This window comes from Hydra vulgaris, chromosome 12, assembly GCF_038396675.1.
Source record: "Hydra vulgaris chromosome 12, alternate assembly HydraT2T_AEP".
In the NCBI taxonomy this organism is placed as follows: Eukaryota; Metazoa; Cnidaria; class Hydrozoa; order Anthoathecata; family Hydridae; genus Hydra; species Hydra vulgaris.
In genome coordinates this window covers 82,195,240-82,218,654 of record NC_088931.1, presented here as the reverse complement: position 1 = coordinate 82,218,654, position 23,415 = coordinate 82,195,240, and the positions used below count along the sequence as shown (strand labels likewise).

Here is a 23,415-nt window from a genome sequence, read left to right as displayed (position 1 = left end):
AAAGGTTTAGATAACTATATATCAACTCTATAACAATTGATAACAAATTTAAATCATTTTCAATATGAGTTTGATTTAGTAATAGTATTGAATGTATTTTTATTATATTTCCTTTTCATTTGAGAGATTTGAGTCAACTACGCCTTTGTATGAATTAATATTAGGGATCTTTTACATAAGCATGTACCAATCTTATTATCTTCACAAGCTCTCTTTCGTACTTATATTTTTACGTACAAGAAAGGAAAAAAAAAAAGGTTTTTATAATTAAAAAAAAAACACATAAATTTCTCTTAAAAAACACTAAAATAGATAAAAATCACAAATGTTTATACAAGATACTTCAACAAATATTGTGCTATTCTGTGGCCCATCATTAATATGATTTCTAAACAGTGACTTAACTTAAACTTGCTATTTTTAGGCCAGTGTTAAAACTCGTTCAATTACGCTATTCAAAAACTCTTTGACGTACACGCCGTGACATAATATGTTTTTGCAAATCAAAATAAAAGGAACAATTAATCAATATATTCGCTTCGTGACATGAATCTATTTTTAATTATTTAAACGACAATATTAACCAAAACTACAACTAAAGAGATGGGATTATATTGGTGGTAGAACTTTTGATATGAAAGATCGAACATCTTGCATTTCCTAAAATAATGTTAAATAAAAACATTTAACAAATTTTTCAGAAACTTATAAAATACTGCTTTCAACTTAATTCTAATTCAATATATATATATATATATATATATATATATATATATATATATATATATATATATATATATATATATATATATATATATATATTTAATATATAATACTAATAAACTGCTCTGTTCTTTAACTATTAGTACAATATTTGAACTTTTTCTTTAGTACTCTCTCTCTCTATATATATATATATGCAGCATTGCAGCAAAAATAATAATATTTATTAATTTGAAATCAGAATTTGATGACACATTAAATTTTTTTTTAAACCTGGTTGATATACTTTTGATGAATTTTCTTTATTCTTTTACAATACACTTTGACAATTAAAACGCATATATATATATATATATATATATATACATATATATATATATATATATATATATATATACATATATATATATATATATATATATATATATATATATATATATATATATATATATATATATATATATATATATATATATATATATATACACACACACACACACACACACACATATATATATATATATATATATATATATATATATATATATATATATATATATATATATATATATATATATATATATATATATATATATATATATATATATATATATATATATATATAGATGTATTATCCACTCCAGGGATATTAAACTATTTTTAATTATTTTGTGTTTAGCAAAAATAATAGTAATAAAGAGAGATGTAGTAATTTTGTAACAATTTTTAGCTTAAGCAAGAAAAAGTTAATTTTTAAACATTCTTAGAATAATGAAATGTTATTTCATAAATTTATTTTTTTAGCGATGATTAAAGACCAGATGGGTAAAAGTTATTAATTTTCTATTATAAATTATTCATTTTTTATTATATTATAATATATAACAATGGTATATTAAATTAGTAACATAACTTAGTATAAAAGAATTTAAATTTGATTTTTTTTAAATGGTTTTATGATAAATCAAAAATTTTTTATTAATGATAAGAAAAGAACATTTGGATTGTTAAAATGTTTATTAGAATGAATAATTGTTATCAGAGTTAAAATAGAGTTTTACACTTTTTCTTAATTTATCTGCTGCTCAAAAAATCATTGTATTATTTGGTAGGTAAATTTAGTAATTGATTATTAGAATTAGTAAATTGATTTTAAAGGAGTTTTAAAGATTTTTATTTACTTAATAATATAAAAAATCTAATTTTCTAATTTTAATTTAAATCTAATTTAGTAATAGCACCAACAGTAGCAAAAAATTGGCCTTCGCTAAATCAGTCATAAAGAGTAACAACTTTAAGGTAACCAATCATTGCACACAATTAGTTTTTTTTTATAATTTATTACTTGATTATATATTAAAATGTTTCCTTACTCAAAAACTTATGTATATTTTTATTTATTTTTAGTTGATTCGAAATGGATAAGAAAAGATATACTGTATTTGTTTGTATTTGGGTTGATTTATTTATATTTTACAAAACCTAATATATATTAGATATATTTAATATATAGTAGATAAAAAATAAATTTTTATGTATATCTATGATGTAAATATATACAGGCTTATATAATGTAATGTAAATGTATACAAGATTATGTAATATAATTATATTATTATGTGCTAATACTTTATTAAAACTTTAATTTTTTTTTTTTGAAGTTGTTTATTTACAAATTGATTATTTATTGATGTATTTGCTGTTAAAATGAAATGTAAATTACGGAAAATTTAATATTTTTATGTAAATCTAAGATAATTTGTTTTAAATAATATTTTCGATAACATACAATCTATTTTATATTTAAAATGTTCACTTTTTAAATTTTCATATGAACAACATTCCTTTCATTTACGAAAATTATATGGCAGCTGAGTTGCCACAACCTTTCTGTTATTTAACGGGAAAAATGCGTTGATTTTTAACGAAAATTACAGTTTATACACAGAAAATTTCCGGCAGCTACAATGACAAAACCTCCAGTTATTTAATGGAAATTAACGGAAAAAACCCATTGTATTTAAACGGAAATATATGTTTATTTACGGAAACTTCCGTTTACATGTGATGGGTTTTTCCGTAAAATAATGGGAAGTTTTGTCATCGTAGCTGCCGGAAATTTTCTGTAGAAAACGCCATATTTTTTTTAAAAGTACTGTCTTGTTAATTTAAGTGGAATCATTGGCGCATTGAATTAATTTACAAAAAAAAGTACGAATGCAAATCTATGTATACAATGAGTTAAGTTGCAAGCAGAAGGAAAAATTGTTGCGAATAATTCTCCTAATTTTGTTAGAAAGATTATTTTGTCATCACCAAGATCTTTAATTTAATTAAAGATGACGTTGCGCAGCAGTTACCGCTTGCGTCAGAAGCTTCGTGATCTCTTCAGAAAATACCAAGCAAATAAAATTAATAAAACAAATGTTTATAAAGAAAAACCTGAAGTGCCTATTGTCAGAGACATAATTAAATCCGTATCTCTTCAGAAGCTTCGTGAAGCTTCAGAAGAGATCCGTGGTTCAACACCACCTCGGGGCAAGTTTTATAACATCAGTAAGGAAGGAGGCGTGAACTTCCTTTCATATGTTTTTTCGCAGTGCTCTGTGATAAGACTGTAAGGACTCCTTGGGGCACTTAAAAAAAAAAAAAAAAAAAAAAAAAAAAAAAAATTTTAAATAAAACATTAAATATGTAGTTACACTTGCAAGAAGCACTCGTTGTCCATTTTACTATTTAAAATGTTATCAAAAATTCAATGATAAAGAATAAAGTAATCTGATGTCAATAATAAAAGAAGATCTGATCAACAACACTTAACACCAGAGCTAGAAAGTTCGGTAGAAAAAGGAACAGATAGAATCTCACTAGCAAATAGCAAAAATTATAAAAAGAACCCACACGTATTACCAGAAATGTGAGTAACTTCTAAAAAGGCAGAGAAATGCTTGAACAAAATTTAACATAATACTTAAATTAAAGTAAATGAACAAGGTAAAATTATCTCATATTTTCATGTAGAAGGTTTTTATCCAGGTTATATAAAAAGTTGCCATGTTCTTTCAAATAGTTGAACGTTTGGTTGTGCATCCATCATTTATTATCATTATTTTTTTTTTTGCATATATGTTTCTGTCCTTGTACAAGCTTGAAGCTGTTCTCAACGTCTTTTTTTTTTCCTATCAAGGTAAGTCTTTTCTTTGATTTAATCTTTAATGGTGTCTTGCTGTTTCAAGTAGAGATAATGCTGTTTTAAGTGGAGATAATTCTCTAAACTTGGCTCAGGCATTTTTTCTTCCAATAATGCTTCTTCTGCTGCACTAACTGATCCAATTGTATCTCCGCGTCTTCACTATTCATTTTTTACATATTTTTTATTCACCAAAAGTTTATTTTTTAAACTTGAAACCAATAATCAAAAGAGAAACCTGTATACCACTACATCTCTAATGAACCCATTACTCACAAACTGTACAAACAATAGAGTTGGTTCTAACTCCTATACTCTCTTGCTTCCATTCCATCTTTCCAACACTAAATTCTTTGTATTAATTCTTCTGTTGAAGCCATCCAGTTGCATATAGTTACTTAAAATAATCATTAAATCTTATAATTTATAAAATTCAAATAAAAAATTATTAAATAACGAATCCTCTAGACTAACAAAATTAGATTTTACTATTCAAGCTCTAAGTTAGTGAGCCAAAACAATATTATTATTTGGATGCTGATGAATAAAATTGACTTCAGAGCTTCAACAATAATAATGTCTGCAGTTTCAATAAATAATAATAATGATGGCCAGTAATTAAAATTATAATAATAACATAAATAGTCAGTGACTCATGTATGGAACATTTAAAAATGACTAGCAATTAATGGTTGATGAGAAATTCCCTCCAATTATTAGACACAATTAAAAAATTGTTAAAAAATACATTTTTTTATCTGACGAGTGTTGACTAAAACTATTTAAAATTTTATAATATATCAAAACATGAGCAATATGTAATGCCTGTAAAATTCAACACCTACAGTTTAATTTAATGCTTTTTACAGCTCATAATGAATTGAATTACTGTATTAATCAAGAGGTGTTCAAAGAAGTAGTTTTAACAAGGATTAAATGCTTTTAAATTGTGATACACAATTAGTTGTTTAATGTAATTTTAATGATTACTTTATGTGAAATAAGCAAATGAAATTGTATAACTTCTCTTTTATATTCTCAAAAATTTAAAGTAAGTTTTGCAACTTTTGGTTCTCCTACAAGTTGAACCTTGTTTCCGCATGCAAAACACAGCCAAAATCTGGTGGGTTCCAGATGGATTTCTCATATAGATTCTAGTTGCAAATGTATACGGAATTCTTACAGTTTAAAAGCAAAACATTTTGTTGGGACCCATACAGAATACTCGCTAACCCATATGAGCCTAAGATGGAAACCACTGTCAAAATTAGGCAGGATTCTGGAGGGCATTCCATATGGGTTCCAGTAAACATCCCAAAAAGCACCTGTATCAATATTAGCTGAGTAATGTTTTAGTAATACTTTAAGAAGTCATAAAATATTACTAAGCCCTTTTATTTCAGATTTATTTTATATAAGTATTTTGTTTCTATAACAATATAAGTTTTATCAAAATATAAATTTAGTTTTTAATATTATTTTTCAATATAATTTTCAATATTGTTTATTATATATTAAGTATAATAAAAAGTAGAAAATTGGAATATGGGCTGTACATAGCATGCAACATAATTAGTTTGCTATTATTCATTAATAATGTATTGTTTTGAATTAAATAATAGAAAACCTCTGTAAGATGCTAAAAAATGGTCAGTGCAACATTTAAGTCAGGCAGAAACAAAAGATACTGGGTTACTTCACTGGGCTGCTGAGCAAAATGCAATTAACCGTATGTGTAATTTAGGTTGATTAGCGAACCAGAAATTGTTGAATGGTTTATGAATCTAGCGCTAACCCTGACTATCACTAGAAAGTGTTTTGAACTTTGTATAGTGTTACTATACCATTGGTTATGAAACTCAACGCTGCTCATATATAAAATCAACATAAAAGTTTTCAGATCTATGCATCTGAACAAAGTGGAAGAACAATGATTCTGCTGCTGACATTAATGTTTACGATGATGGTGTTGATGATTATGACAAATACAAAGAAGACTTATCAGAAGACTTGTATTACAATAAATAAATCAAATTCTTTTAACTAATAGTTTTTAGATTTTATATTTAGAACTATTTTAAAATACTTTTTTAAAGATAATCAGATTATAAAATATTATTTTACCTTCTAAATCGATTATAAATTGATAAAGTCAATATTTTTACACAATAACGTCATGTTAATACGATAACTTTGTTAACACTTTTGAAATAAATTATCTTTGTCTTTAAACTATTGGAAATTAAAAATCCAATTACATTATGTGAAAAAAAATAAAATTTTTTCTCATAATAAATACAAAATATCAATAAAAATCAATAGACCATTTTGATGGTTTTTTTAAAGCTCGATAAGTTAAAAACTGCGGGTTTTTGAATTGATAAACTTTTATTTCAGAATATCCACAGCCTAAAATGCCCATTTACATTTGAATTCATTAGATCTCATGACTGCGCCACAAAAGTTAACTTTAAAGCATCTGTTTAGATAATGGCCTGTGGTCTATATATATATATATATATATATATATATATATATATATATATATATATATATATATATATATATATATATATATATATATATATATATATAATGTATATAAATGAATGTATATATGTTAGTGGTTCAAAAACAACATATTTAAAAAATATCTGCAGCATGCACCTCAATGTTTTCTATATGATAAAATAACACTGAAAAAACTTTTTATGTAATTATTAATTTCTATGTAAATTTTCCTTTAGACAAGTAAAGACTTCCAAGAATTTTGTAACTGTTTTCACGGAGAAAGCATTTTATATGCTTCAATTTTATATATTTTATATAAATCCATTTTGTATTTTTAAAACTATTTTAGTTCTTTTTTATTTAACTTAAATTGAAACATTTGGAACAATTTATTATTATTATTTTTTAATTCACCTCCCCAAGGCTGAGAAGGCCACTATAGATGAGGAGGCTACTTGTGGTTATAACCCTCTCTCAACTCTATAACTCCGAAACACAAAACTTGATGAACGTGGCTGCTGCGCGTAGAAACAAGTTGAGCGCGGTACTATCAGGGATGTGGTAGGAATCGAATTCGGAACCTCTCGCTTATGAAGCGAGCGCTCTATCATTTCACCACTACTGCATATTGTGGGAAACAGAAAAATTATTAAAACTCTTACACCAACTAGATCTAAAAAAAATGGCAATCAAAAGATGGATAAAAACAGTTTTTTATTACTTAATTTTTTTTTAAATTGATAAATTTACAAACCTTACCTTGTTTTTAAATGAACAAAATTTAGTTCAGAAAAAAACCAATTTTTACATTTTATATTATTTTATATCAATAGTGGTGTAGTGGTAGAGTACTCACTTCATAAGTGAGAGGTTCTGAGTTCGATCATCACCACGTCCCTGGTAGTACCCCACTCAACTTATTTCTCTGCACAGCGGCCATGTTCATCAAGGTTTGTGTTTAAAAATTATAGAGTTGAGAGAGGGTTATAAACCCAATCAAGCAGCCTCCTTGTCTGTAGTGGCCTTCGCTGCCGTGAGGAGGTGAATTTACACTAAAAAAAAATCGAGCTTTTGTGAAAAACAAAAAAACAACTTTACTTTCATGCAGGAACTATGTGCCATTCCACTGTATGAATTGAGTGTGGTATTTTTATAATACCCTTTTAACAAAGAAGATGTCATTACTCCATAGTTATATTTTACAACTGGATCAGCATCTCCTAAAAGCAAGCAATAAATCTATCAATAATAATCTATTGTTTAAATTAAAAAAATTTATTAAAAAATAATTATACCATGAGCCAAAAATATTTCAGTTGCTTTATTTATCTCATTACACATCTAAACAAAATAATAGAAAATTTTAATTTTTTATAATTGTATTAAATTTATAAAAATATATAGTTAAATGAATATATATATAAAATAAATTAAATAATAATAATTAAATGAAATTTTACCGATGGAAACTTTTTATGAAGAGGCATGTATGTGCTTAAACCCATACACCCTGCTAACTTTTTTTCATATGTCAAAAGTGTGTAGAGAGCAACAACACCACCTTGGCTGAACCCTCCTGAATTTAAAATAAGCATAATTCAAAAAAATATAACAAAAAAAAAAGTAAATGAAATTATTATAGTAAAAACAAAAATACTACAAACCAACTAAAATACGGTCTGAAGGGATTCCATTTTCTTCTTCCTTAGTAATAAGTTTCTTTACTAAAAAAAGATTTAATAAACCTTTTTAAAATTTTGAAAAAAGTTAATAAAACCTTTTTTAAACATTTTTTGACAGTTGAACCTGCTATATAAATATAAGTTAAAGGGTACAGATAATATAACATTCAAAAAGTATTTTTATAATTTATTTGTTTTTAAGAAATAAATTAAATATTACTTTTTACAGAATAGCTTTTTTCCTATTTTATTTGTAACAAAGTAAAAAAAGTGTCCTCTTTACTATTTTATTTGTAACATGTCTCATGTGCCCTCTTTACTATTTTTATTAACTTAAGTATTTTTCAAATGTTGTCAAAACATGTATTTGTACTTAAAACAAATTAAAGACACTGGTACAATCAAAAGAAAATCAGGAAGTGGAAGAAAAAAAGTTTTTATTTGCGAGGTTTTGCTAAAAAAAAAAGATGTCTTGGATATCTTTTTTTAAATGAACTTTAGCTAATAAATTTAAGCCATGTGTTTTGCTGTACAAAGAGTAAAGAGAAATTATGGGTATAAATTTTATATAAAATAAAAATGCATTGAAATGCAAATATTTGCTAAAAAATTCTTAGTTTGGCAAGCATTTTGTAAACTTGGTAAAAGAAGCTTTTGTTTTGTGACTACAAGAACAATAAACATCGAAATATACATCAAAGAATGCCTCAATAAACCTCTTTTGCAGTTTTTATCTCGTATGAGTAATTCATTATTTTGGCACAATTTAGTACCATTTTACTATTATGGGACAACTTTAAACTGGCTTAGAGAACTTGATGTAAATTTTATTGGAAAACACTGCAATCCATCAAATTGTTTCAAATTATGCACAATATCAAAATCCAATAGTTGTATAAATATCCTATAAAATATTCATGCAGATTTTTTCTGGTACATGTCTTAATGTTACAACTAGATGTATATATATTTGAAACTTTAGTTATCCTTTACATATGTATGTATCTTATTATCTTCACAACAGAAGAAGTGAACATTCTGTTTTGTGTTTTTTTTTACTAAAAAAATACCTTTTTTTATAACTTAGAAAATTTTTTTTAAATGTTATCAAAAAAATTATTCAAATGTTATCAAAACTATTGACAAAAGATGTTCAATGACTGTTACTGCTAACTGAACGTTGTTTTATTTTGATTAAATTTTCAAAACTGGTATATAAAAGAGTATTAAATCAATGAATTTTCTACTTGTTTTGATTTTTGCTGTTAAAAATAGATTGTTATTACTCAATATAAACGAGAATTTTTAAATAACCAAATGACAAATGAATAACTGAATGACAACAAAAAGAAGTAAACAGAAAAGCGAAGTAACTTATAAAATTTAAAATTTCTCTGTCAAGATAAAAACAACTTAAGCAAGCAAAAAGATTTGCATTATTTTGGTTTTTATGTAAAGTTTTGAACAAACCAACATTAGGAGAGAATAATTAAGCATAATGAATTTTCCTTATAAACTAGTTTTTTTTTAATTCTTTTACCTAATTAATATTTATTGGTAGTTATATTTTCTTTTAAAAATAAGTAAAAAAAATTAAATTATCTTTTCAATATTTTTGAAAAATAATTAAAAAAACAACAACATTTGAATAAAAGTAATAGTTAAAATTTTATGTTTAAAATTTATAATTAATATTGTTTCAGTTTAATGTATTTGTTTCAGTCTTTAAACATTTATATTTAAGTAAAAGTATTTTTTAAATTTAAACTTCTTTTTTAATACTTTTTTTTCAATACAACTTATATTTAAGAAACTATATTAAAGTTTTTAAATTTTTAGCAACAAAAAAACTTAGTTCCATCTACATATTTTTTTGCACATTCTTTTATATTTTTCTCATATTTTTTTTCCTCATTTTTCTTTCTCATTTTTCTCATATATTTTTGCACATTCCCGACACATTGAATTCTCGCATTGCAACATTTCTGTGTGTAACTGTACTCTACACTTTTTACATTTTGCAACTTTTAATCATTTGGCTGCTGGTACTTGTTCTTTATTATTGTTTTGCTGAGGCTGCTTAGCATTATTATGCTCAGGCATCTGAGAACGTTAAGTTTAGCAACTTTCACAGCTTTCTTTGTTGCTTTTTCTTCTTCTTTTTGTTTGAGGAACTCAATCACATTTTTTTTGGTAATACATTTTCCACCAAGTTTTGACATGTTGGAATGCTTTGGTTTCTTAACATGCGATTTCTTAACATGCAACTTAACATTGTTTCTGGTATGAAAAAACTGCTTCAACTCTATCTCGATACTGTTTTTGCAATGCTCAACACATGCTTGATACCTATCAAAACTTGAAGTTGGTGTAGTTGAGAAAGATGGTAATCAGTGTGTAGTTGGAGTAGGTGCTGCGGCGGCTGTTGAAGATGATGAAGCTGTGTCTGAGCAAGATGGTGTAGGTGCTGCTGAGGCTGCTAAAGTTGATGAGGTGAATTAAACGTTTGTGTGATTGCTAATGCCTTATGATTTATGTTGTTTTTATTAAGTGGAAATAAGCCAGAGTACTGGAAAAAAGCAATTGCATGCAAGCGTGTCAAACATTTACCACTCTTGTGCAGCAGTTTGAGGAACGCACTCTAGTTTCTGAGACCCGATGTTATGGCAGAAACCCATTTTTTTTTAATTTCTAAAAAAGATTTTTTTTATGTGGTACCTTAAAGTAAACCCATCAAAGTGATAATAAGCATAGTCTATTTTTAAATTAATTGCCTAGTTTGTTTTTAATATGCACTCAAGTTGAGGATATTTTTAATCTCAGCTTAGTTTGCAGTTTTAATCTCAACTTAGTTTAGCATAAAGTGAGCTGTTAATTTAATAACACATAACTTTTGAAATAATTAACATTTTTGATTGCTGTAAAGAAAATTATTTTTATACAGGTATATACTTTTAAAAATTATTTAATTAAATTAAAATACTGCATTATTATATTCATTATATAAAAGAAATAAGCACGTGTACAGAATTTTTTTTTACTTGACATTTTTCAAAACTTTGATTTGACTTTTAAAAAAATCTCCATATTTCTCCAAAAATATTTTTACACATTGAACTTTGGTAATGTTCAGGAATATATTCTAATTTTCAAAACTTGCCCCTAGTTGCCCCAATTAAAAATGTATCTGTTTTTTTTGCAGTGATGTTCTGTTTCAAATATGAGGATTTATTTAAGCTATGGCTGGAAAAGAAAAATATAAATGAGAAAAAGTCAAATGTTTTTGAGCATGTCATTCAAATAGTTGAAAATGATGAGACAGTAGTTATTAGCAATAATATCCAAAAGAAAATATGTCGTTTGTGCAATTCTTTTGAACAAAATGGTCAGATTATCAAAGAACATTATGCCAATTAAAAAGTAAAAATTTAGATTAGTTGAAAAGAGAAATTACATTTACTGATGATGCAATTCCATCAACATCTTCAAGTCAATCAATTCCATCAACATCTTCCGGATGACCAAGGTTATCATATACCGAAAAAATTGGATCAGGCCAAGAGATTGGAAGCATCAGAGTTATGCCGGGATAATTTGCACGAAACATCTCTTATATTAAAAACAGTATTTTTTAGAACCAATGCTAAACGTGATTTAGCATTGGTTCTAAAAAAATTGAACACAAGTTCATCTCGGCCAACTAAAAGAGTGATCATCGTAAAGATAGGTTGCTTGTTGCATGGCAATCAAAAAGTGAAGACTTTTTGTCAAGACAAGAACATAAAGTTAAGTTGTCAGCAAATACAGCAACTTTAGAAAAAAATCGTTATTGTAGATAAAAAACAAAATAGGAGCAAAAAACATTGCGGTTGTAACCATTCTCATTTCCAGAAATCCTTTAAGTAAATCTTTTTTATTTCCAGTAAACCTTAAAGCTACTGGAAATAAAGACGAGTGGAGGCCTTTGAGTATGACTTAAATACTGTAAAAGAAATAATTTAATAATCTCAAAACATTTATATTAAAAAACTAATAAAGAGAAGCTTAATCATAGAATAGTTAGAAAGGTCAGTGTGCTTTCTAGAGTTTTAAAAATTTGGAACCACTTATTTAGCAACTATTAATAGTTCATCAAGAATTGAAGAGAAATCTGGAGAACACTTTTTGTAAGACTATGACTGAAATGTGAACCACAGGTTGTAGAAGAGTTTAATTGAGAATCAACTTGAGCATTGAAAGCCAAAGTGATACAGATGCCTAACAATGGGTTAATCTGTTTAACCAGAATGACAGGAAGAATATGGGCGTTAGATTCAATAGTAATATCAAATTGAATCTAATGGCCATATAAAGGAATAGTTCTTTGCAAATAACTATGTTTTTCCATAAGTCTCCAGAATCTAATATCTGTAATAATATGTAAATTTAGTAAACTGAGAATAACGGAGCTTAGCATCAGACAGGACCTTTTTATATTGACTTCTTGCAAAAAAATTTTTAAAAAGACATTTGTTCTCAAATTTAATTTAGCAACTAACATAGTATTTTAACATAGCAACTGCACAAGAAGGTGAAAAACATGGAGTAGAATGAGGATTGACTTTAAACCGACAAGAAGGAATAAATCCATACCTGCTTGGAGCCAGGAGGTTAAGAAAGAGGAGCATTTATGCACACATAACATGAATATATATGGATAAGTAAGTCAGGTCAGGTTATCATGCTAATGGTAACATGTAACCCAGTACTACCTCCTTGTAGATTATGCTTTTTTTAGGCAAAGATTAGGTGAAGCAAACTCCAACTTAAAACACCCCCCTGACTTGGGGCTCTTTGTTAAATAAAGGCTATAGATAGTGTCTCGATAAAAACACTCACCTTAGGCAGATGTTAAATGCATCCGGCTACTGTCTTATAGAAAGCCTCCTAGGCAAAGACTTAAGGGGTAAACAGATTCTATCTGTTGACCAGCCTGGCACCCCTTCTTAATCTATTAGGCTGGCGTAGGATTATTTATAATACATTGTTTCCAGTTTAGAATGTTGAATCAGTTTTATGGTTCTGAAGCTGGCTGGTAGTCAGCTTTCCCGAATTCTGTGGTAGCTTTCAGAGATGATGATTCCATCAACAACTGTAAAATATCAGAGTACAAACAGTGCCATGTTACGCATGAATGATGTCCCTGTTCTTACTTTTGGTGTGCATTGTTGAGACCGCATTTGGAGCCCTTTATTATGACTTAGGGTTTATTAATAGTAATGAGGCAATTGTTTGGACCATTATATAGTGTTCTGAGTACTTTCTGTGCTTCGAGTCAAGTTTTTTAACAAATTTAAATGACTAAAGTACCAAAAACTATAAAACACAACCATCGCCATCACCAAGTTCTCTAAATCATTCACTAATATTCGTGGTCATTCGAAGTAACTTTTCTTCTGTTGAGTCTCTTACAAATTTAACCAGTGCTACTTGCTAAAAGTGAGACTAATTTGAGTTTGGCTGTCTCATCTTTTGATCTTAGTCTTGATGGTTATCTTCCTTTAATTCGTAAAGTCTCTAATAGTAACATGCTTGGGTTGAGCATTTACATTCTTTTATGAGCTTTCGTTTAGCAACATTTCACTCAATTATTTTTCTCTTTGCTCTTTATGTCTATTCTTTATCTCAAGACTACACTCTTTTCGATGTTATTTCTGATCATATTGACCAAGCCCTTGCTCTTTCTTTTTCAGCCAATACTGTTAGCGAATTTGCTGCTCATTATACTGAATGGCTTAGCTCTAGTTTCAGTGACTCTACACGCTTTAAGGCCCGCATAAAACCTCCCTCTTTATCCTTCAGCCAATATCATTGTTGTTGGTGACTTTAATGCTCATCACACAGAGTCACTTGGCTCTAGTGTCAGTGAATCTGTAGGCATAAAAGCCCACAACTTTTGTCTTTCTAAATCCCTAACTCAAATAGTCAACTCGCTTTCTAGACAATTATAATCATTTACTTTCTCTACTTGACTTATGTCTTGTTTAAGATCCTAGTCAATTTCTCCACATTTACCCTTAGGTGCTTCTGATCACGATTTGATGGCTCCAAAACTATTATTTCATTCTTCAAATTTCATCATCTGAATCCCCTAATCATCGAACCTCTTACAACTACCTTAAAGAAGAGCCATAATATAGACAAAAATAAGAAAAAATATAGTAATGAACAATGTTTTCAGAGATGATTAAAGTGATTTGGGTATCAGCATGTAGGAGGTAGAAGTAATAAAACTTGTAGAGAATGCATTAGAGTTCAGGAATGAAGATGCTAGAGATACATTTAGAGATAACTTGTATAATTGAGATACATTATGAGAAACAGTATAAACAGGAAAGGTTAAAGTTTAAAGATGATGATAATGGTAATGATGATGATAATAATGACGATCATGTTGATTAAAATGATGTTTTTATATAAATATACATCCATATATATATAAAAAATGTAACATGAATTTCGAATAACCGGTGTTCAATCACAAATGGAATTCCACAAAATATAATGGCTTTAATATAAATGTTACAGTAATAACAAAAAATGTAATCACAAATAATGTAATAATCAATATTATTTTTCTTTAGTTATAAAAATGAGCTCAGAAAAAGTAGATGTAAGAAAACATGTGTACAAGTTCTACAAAAAAAACATTACACGAAGAAAACAGTTTACTTATAATGTCCCGAAAACAACTGTACATTGAATATTTAAGAGATATAAAAGTAGACTGAGTGCAGAAAATAAAATTTTTTTAAAAAGAAATAGCACAAAAATGACAAAAGGTAAGGCTTGCTGCTTATTTTGACAATAATCCCAAAGTAACCATAAATTGTTAAAAACAAAGACAAACATCAAATATAATCACCGAGATTCAGTAGTAAAACAGTCTGTGCAAAGACCCTAAATGCAAATGCTTGTACAATAAGTTTTTTGTACAAAAATTTTATTTTAGATGACAAATCTTATTTTACTTTGTCAAACTTCACAGTGAAAGCTTCTAGCTCACTGTTAACGCACATGGATTTTGTTCCAAGTAAAGATGTTATAAGACAGACAATGGCAAACAGATTTAAGGAATTAAACTATTCAGACTTTTGCTAAATTTCAGATATATCAGAGTTTTTTATTGAAACACCTAAAAATTTACAGAAACTAATATGGAGTTAATGCAAACATAACAACAATATAAAAACATTAGTATTTGTAGCTCCAAATTCATCAATAATTTCTTTAAATAATTTTTAAAGCTTACATAGGCTAAATTTCAGATAAAGAAATTACAAATCGCAACAACTATTTAGATTGATTTCAAAATACTCTTGCATAATGTATGATAAAGGCTTTAATATTAATACTGAATGTTCTGAATGTTTTATCTACCACACAGTTCCCCCTGGTTGGAAAGGTGCAGCTCGAACGAATTGACAAATGACAAATGAAGAACTAAAAAAAATAAAAGAAATTGCTTATTTAAGGATATTGGTTGAATAAGTTATTAGAAGACCAATGTTATTTCAAATTTCATCCACAGAGTTTCCACTAACAATGTTGAAACTCTATGATGATATTATTATTATTTGCTTAGCTTTGAGTAATCTAAGAAAACCAATATGTTTAGACTTTACATCATAACAAATCTGTTTTTACATTGATAGATTTTATATATATATATATATATATATATATATATATATATATATATATATATATATATATATATATATATATATATATATATATATATATATATATATATATATATATATATATATATATATATATATATATATATATATATATATATAGATACAGGACAAAACATTTGCAACCAACATCGAAGAATGCTAAAAAGTGTTCCTAATTTTACATGTCTTAAAAACGAAACGAACTATACTACCACAGCAAACAGTTCAGGAGTCTGGAGTCATAGCATGCCATGACATAAGCAATCAGCTTACAGGTGACAGCACACAGGCAGAATTTAGTTGACAAGTGCCATTTTGCAGCGGACAAAACAAGTGCAACTTTTTTGATTTGTTTCATTTTCTTAAGTCTGGTCCGTGTCAACGTCACAGAAGTTTTTTAATAATTAAAGGAAGTATCCAGAAGTTTCCAGAAGCATGCAGAAGCTTCCAGAAGTTTCCAGAAGAAGCATCTGGAAGCATCCAGTAGCATCCAGAAGTATCCAGAAACATCCAGAAGCATCCAGAAGCTTCCAGAAGCATCGAAAAGAAGCATCTAGAATCTTCTAGAACAGGTTCACACAGGTTCATTTTACTATATAAGAGACATGTAAATCGACATGTAATTCAGTCAGTATATGGAAGTCAATCAGTCAGTATAATCAAGACAGTTTATCGAAGTGAGTTTTATCAAAGTGTTTTATCGAAGAACATCAATACAAGAAGTGAAATACAACAAGTGTTTCATTACATCAAAACAGTCCACATCCAAACAAGATGTTGTGTTCCACAGAGCATTATTGTATCATCACAAGGTAAATGTAATACGGTAAGCTTTGAGAAGCGTGATTATTTATTTTTATTATATTTATGATTTCAAGTGTAAAAATGGCTCCCGACGGTCTTGGATTGGAACTAAGAAAGAAAATTATTGGCGATTACGTAAGTGGAATGTCACAAAAAAGTATTTGTGATAAATATAGCGTAAAAAAATGGACCTCAATTGCCGGATCTCAACCCTATCGACAATCTGTGGGAGATCGTCAACCGCAGAATTAATCGTGAAGGTGTTCGTAATAAGGATCAACTGTTTGAACAAATCCAAAAGGCCTGGGCAGCGATTCCACAAAGTTTCATTGATCACCTGATCAAATCTATGCCTCGAAAATGCAAGGCTGTGATCGACAACAAAGGATTTCCCACGAAATATTGATAGCGAAATACAGCTTGGTCAATATTTTGTCGAGTTGCACATGTTTTGTCCAGAAGGAAATCAACTTTTTTAAATACTTTTGATTAATTTATTAATTTTCGTGTACAAATAATGAACTTTGAAGAAGAAACTAAATTAGCATTATTTGGTTGCACTCGTTTTGTCCGATACTGTATGTATGTATGTATGTATATATATATATATATATATATATATATATATATATATATATATATATATATATATATATATATATATATATATACATATATGTGTATGCGTATATATATACATATATGTGCGTGCGTATATATATATATATATGTAGCTTTAAACTCTACATTAAGTATATATACTTAATGTAGAGTATTAAGTATATATACTTAATAAAGTAGAAAAAAAGATAGCTTTTATTATATATAAGTTATTATTTTTTACAAATTCAAAAGTCAATGCTTTGAGGCACTTCTTTTTCACTTGTTTCTTAATATGTTATTTGAACTGGATTAGACAGGCTCTTTATTTTTATATAAGATTAATGGCACTGGTTTAATAATATTGTTTGATAAATTTTAATTGCTTTGTTAATCTTAAACAAATTACTGTTAAAATATCGTTTGTTTACACTTTTACTACCATTTCTGTGCACACATAAATTTTATAACTGTGAAAGGTGTATTAAAAGACTACTAAAAACATAAATTAAAAATATTAAATTATTAATTAATTAAAGCATTAAATTATTAAAGCATTAAATTATTAAAGCATTCAAACCAAAGCAAGAGTACAATGCAAGAGAGTTATTTATTTCTAAAAAAGGAGAGATTTTATTAGAACTGCAATAATGCATTGAAGTATTATATTTTTTAGAGAAAAGGCTGAACAAGTAGCCTTCCTGTTATATACACTTAAAACATTTCACAATAACTTCTAAGATGAGTGCTTTGAATGTACAATAGATTTTATAATTTAATTAAATTAAGTTTTAAATTAAAACATTTTAAAAAGTATTTAAAGTTTTTAAGTAGGAATTTTATGAAGAGGTTGTTCTGTTTTTTAAACAAACTAAAAGTAATTAAAAGTTGGATTTTAGTACATAGTTTAACAATTAATTTAAATTTACAATAGGGGAGAGTAGGGCACTATTAGGGTAGCCTTTAAAACAAGATTTTTGATAAAAATTTGCTCCCACCCCCTAAATGTGTTCTACATAATACAAAAACACTAGGTTTTAAAATTTAAAAAAATTAAGGGGTTGCTCAAGACCTTTAAACATCGGTTGGAGCCCTAATACTATTGAAAAAAATCTTTTAAAGTATGTCAACCAAAAGATGCAAAATTAAATAAAAATTTAAAAAATAATTATTTTTAATAATAAAAAAAAAATTTTAAACTTGTTAATATTGACTTTTTTTATTTTTAGTTAAAAAACCATTTTTTAAAAAAACCATTTTTATTCAATAAAATGAAATAACAATTTTTATAAAAAATATTTTAAATTTAATTTTGGCTTGTTGATTATGAGGTTTTGCCTGATGTTTAAGTCTTGAGCAACCACTTAAAATATATTTTTTCCAAAATTTTTTTAAATCAAGTGTTTTTGTTTTATATAGGACACATTTAGGGGGTAGCAGCAGATTTTTTCAAAAAATCTTGTTTTAAAGGTCACGTCAATGACCATATATATACCCCAATTAATTTAATTTGTATAATAAATTTAAACTTACAAAATTAAATTACAAAAATATAACAGATTAAACTTGTTAGATTATTTAAAGTAAAATTAAAAATTTGTATCAAGGTACCCAACTCATGGGTACCTTGATACAAACTATGAGCATCATTAAAAAAGTAAATAAAAATATAAAGAAACAACAGATTTTTACTTAAAAGACAAACAAATTATTAATTATAACCCAAATAATGCATCAAACGATCACATTTCAGAAATCCAGATAATATACTTTTTTAAATGTCATTCTTAAGCACCAATAAATAATGGCAAAAATGCTGTATCAAGATACCCCATACTAGCTAAAGAAAACAATCAGTTTATTTTTATTAACTTGTTTTTTCAATAGTTTTGTTTAACAAAGTAAGGAGCTTATGGATTGTAGTTCACAATATGTTAACACAGGCCTACACAGGCCTAACAAAAAAACACAGGCCAACACAGGCCTAATGATATCAAATGATTTAATTTTTTTGTCAAAACAAAACTAACATGTAGACATATAAACATAGCAAGTAACTGTTTTACCATATAAAAGTGGTTGTCACAACTGCCACAACATAATTTGATTAGGACATATATATTAAGCACAAAACATTAAAGAAATAAAGTAAATATCTAACATTCCTTAGAAGAATTTTGAATTCCTTCTTCATCTGCTTTGCTATCTTTGTCTAATGAATAAATATCAAACCTATATAAAACAAAAGCAAATATTATAAACAAAAACAATTTATTGAAAAAAAAATTAAATAATCAAAATGAAAAATAGAGAAATTTTTTTATAAAACAATTTCTCGAGAAGTCGCTTTTTATTTTTTTTACAAACAATAATCTAATTAGTTTTTTTACAAACAATTATCCAATTAACTTTTAACTAAAATAAAAATGCATTGCCAAAAGAAATGTTAGTCATATCAGTTATAATCATTATCAAAATAAATAAGAACCTTTTGTTATTTTTGAGAACTGAAATAACATGAACTACTGATTTCATAAAACTTTACAAAATGAAAAAAGTAATAAATATATACCATGAAGGCATAGACATTCCCATATTAAGAGTAACTTTTGAAACTGGCCTATATAAAAAATTAGCAAATTAAATAAAAAATTAAAGCTGAAATAAGTTTAAAAGTAATAATAAATTGGTTATTTTGTTATAAGAATAACAAAACACTGCAGAATTAGGTTGGTGGTGGACAATGACAACTTGGGCCCGGTGCGGATGGTACAAATATCTTTGCGTATTTAGCCTTGTATGAAACATCAAGAAGTATATAGCTGTGTCATTACTAAAATCACTTGAAGGAAAGATTATTAATAAGATCATTAGATGAGAAATAACAGGACCAAGGATGGAAATTTGAGGTACCCCAGAAGTTACTATAAATGAAGGAGAATGCTAAACATAAAGGACAATTTGAATACTGTGATTAGAAAGAAATAATTCAATAAATATGAAAACCTTTCCAGATAGGGACTGCCCATAAAGGACACCACCATTTTTGATGCAATTTTTGACCATTTTTCAAAAACTGATTGTCCTTTTGCCCACCCCCCTCCACCTTTGAAACGGATTTCATAAAAACGGGACCCCTCGTCCTTCCTTTTTTTAAAAAAAAATAAAATAAAATTCACTCTTTATTTAGGCATGTTTATTGACATTTTTCACATGGGAATTACAGTTTTCTGTGTTTGAAAATCAACCTGGTGCTGATTGAGAACTTCAACATTTGACTCATGCAGTTTGTTCTTGTTGGACTCCCTGAGATAAAAAAAACTTATAAATAAAAGGAAACTTGTTTACAAGACTGCTTACATGGAAACTCTTCGTCAATGTAAGGGTTTTTTAAATAATCGTCAATTGATGATTGGAAATCAGAGTTGTCTGAAATGATAGCATCACTTAAAATATCAAGAAAACTGATTGAGTAATAGTGATAGGGGTCGAAGTGGTCTCTAGAACTTTTCAAATTTGGAACAAAAGATACCATTTTTTAACAGGAAAACAAGATTCAGTTACACAAATTAGAGAGTAATCAAAACAGTTGTGGAGAATACCTTTATAGGACTGACAGAAATGTTGTCTGGACCAAGCTTGTAGAGCCAAAAAATTTTTTATGGCTTGGCTTTGGCTCCTAAGAAATGTTGGGCTCCGGCTTGGCTCTTGACATTTGTGAACAAAAATTGCAAATTTTGGAATATTTTTTTTGATCATATTCGCTTACCCAAATCCAAACCAATTAAAGTAATTTACTTTTAATCAACTTTCAGTTTTACAAGGTGAATATATTACTATCACTACTCTACTACCTCATATTACATATGAAAAGAAAAATGTTTTAGGTAAAAACACATTTATTTCTATATCTTATGAACCTAAAACTAAGATTTCTAATACTAGTTCTTATTCTAGCCAATAGGTAAGGGACTAAAAAAAGACATCTTTTGAACATCTAAAAGATGTTAAAAAGTTTCAAAAGACATCTAACAGCATAATATCAATATGAAAATATATTATTAAACAATATATGGAATACTGTAAGAATTTTTCTATATAAAATTTACTTGTTTTTTTTTTAATAAAGCATATCAAGAAATGCTATTAAAGGATAGTATTTGGTTGAATAGAAAATCTGTTAAACTGTTATACAAATCTTTAGTAAACTGTTAAAGAAGCTGATAATAATAGAAATTCAATAAATAATTCATTCAACAAATTAGTTAAACAATGAATGAATAATATTTGTTTACTGTAAAAAAAACATACATTCTATTCCTTTTAAAAAAACACAAAAGCCGAGCCGCCTAATTTTTGCAGCTCCAGATCCACTAAAAAACAGCTGCTTCCTAGCTCCACAGCTCAGGCTCCACAATCTCTAGAATTTAAGTGAAAAATAACATTAGCAGAAGAAGCAGCCTCGATATCTAACACTAGATTAACCTGCTTCTTTAAGATGACAAGAAGACGTGGTTATTAGATTTAAATGATAATTTAGAGAAAAAAGTCTTTAAAAATAGTTGCAATTTAGAGAATCAGTCCTATGTATGAGAATTGCTTTTATGTATATCAGGGTGTTAGCCAGGAATATTGTTTTTACAGCACTTTTACAATATTGGAAATATTTATTGAAATTGTCCTATTACATTGATAGAAAAAAAAAAAGGTCATTGAATTTTGGAAATTTTCATGTATGTATGTATGTATGTATGTATGTATGTATGTATGTATGTATGTATGTGTGTATGTATGTATATATGTATGTATGTATTTATGTGTGTATGCATGTATATATGTATATATGCATGCATGTATGTATACATATGTATGCATGTGCAAATATATTTAGTCTAAATATATTTTATTGGTGAGCAGGATAAAAAAAGACAACCATTGCAGATCCTTACAATGGATTGTATAAATGGTTTCCATGAAACGTCAGTAGTAAAGAATAATACTAGAAGACATAAAGTAATTAATAAAAGCATTTTTATTTATCAATATAACAATATCAGCAACATTAAAATTATTATTAAAAAGCAACAAGTTATTAGCAATAAAAAAATGACTTTTGTTGGGTTAAAATTCACCAGCAAGAGCAAGCCTTTAACTGTCACTGTAGAGAAATAGGATTCAAATTAGCGCATTTCAATTTGTTTTTAGTAAAGACCTGCCAATCGACTTAACAGAATGTTAAGTTGATTGAAAGCAAGGATAAAGGACTTTACAAATAAGAAATATATTTAAAAAGTATGCAATTACAAATAATTGCTCCTCTTGCACAAATCTTGAGTACTTTTAGTACATTTTAAGCAAATAAAAATAAACAGTAGAAAGTTGAAACATTAAAAATTTAGATTATTTTTTGTAATAATATTAAAAATGTTTTCAAAATGTCTGACTCACCACTATGATAATTACATTAAACTAACAAACTTGTATTGAAAAATATTGTCAACAAAGAAAAAATAAAGTAATGAAGTAGTTTTAACTTACGCATTAGGGCAAATGTACTTAATGTAGGGAAGAGCAATTTCTTCTAAAGCTGCCAGCCAACCATGTCTACAAAAAAAAAATAATCATTTAAAAATACAATCATTAAATTTTTATTAAACAAATATCTAACTTTAATATGAAATAAATTAAACATTAAACTATAAAAAAATTTCTTTAAAAAAAAATTTAAATTGTAAGAATAATTACCCAGTGTCCCCTAAACCATGAAGAAAAATCACCTAAATTTGTATAAATATAATATAATAAAATATAAAAAACTTCTCAATCAAAAACGTACTATAAATAAATACAAAAATATTTCCTACTGTTGCAGTGTGCTTAGCTTTAGGAAGAACTGTTGGACAAGACATTACTGTAGACAAAAGAAAACTTTCAAATTATTTTAGTTTTGCAAGGTTTTCTAAATGATATATGCTATGAATTTATTTTAGTTTAGTCTATCTAAACAATCTATAAAATAGAGTTAACTACAAAGAAAGACTATTGAAATACTAGATAATTAATATTTAAAAGTTACGGTATATATAATACTTTTTTATATACTTTGTTTAACATAATTAAACAAGAAGTAAGAAACACAATAAAAATAAATATCAAATGAAATGTAATAAGGATATATAAG

The 23,415-nt window shown here is 27.0% G+C and overlaps 1 protein-coding gene and 1 long non-coding RNA gene across 2 annotated transcripts; one reads left to right on the top strand and one right to left on the bottom strand.

Moving 5' to 3' along the window:
- Positions 1–287: 287 nt before the first annotated feature.
- LOC100213048 (acyl-protein thioesterase 1) lies at positions 288–23,247 on the bottom strand. Its single transcript, XM_065814672.1, has 10 exons — positions 23,099–23,247; positions 22,980–23,011; positions 22,773–22,838; positions 19,807–19,854; positions 19,396–19,466; positions 8,089–8,148; positions 7,885–8,000; positions 7,720–7,765; positions 7,523–7,644; positions 288–660 (listed from the first exon to the last, which is right to left on the bottom strand). The coding sequence occupies exons 1-10, from the start codon at positions 23,141–23,143 to the stop codon at positions 610–612; spliced, it is 657 nt and encodes a 218-aa protein (XP_065670744.1). The 5' UTR covers positions 23,144–23,247; the 3' UTR covers positions 288–609.
- LOC136089065 (uncharacterized) lies at positions 1,712–2,227 on the top strand. Its single transcript, XR_010642763.1, has 3 exons — positions 1,712–1,831; positions 1,956–2,022; positions 2,131–2,227. It is a non-coding gene; the product is annotated as an uncharacterized LOC136089065 (long non-coding RNA).
- Positions 23,248–23,415: the final 168 nt, after the last annotated feature.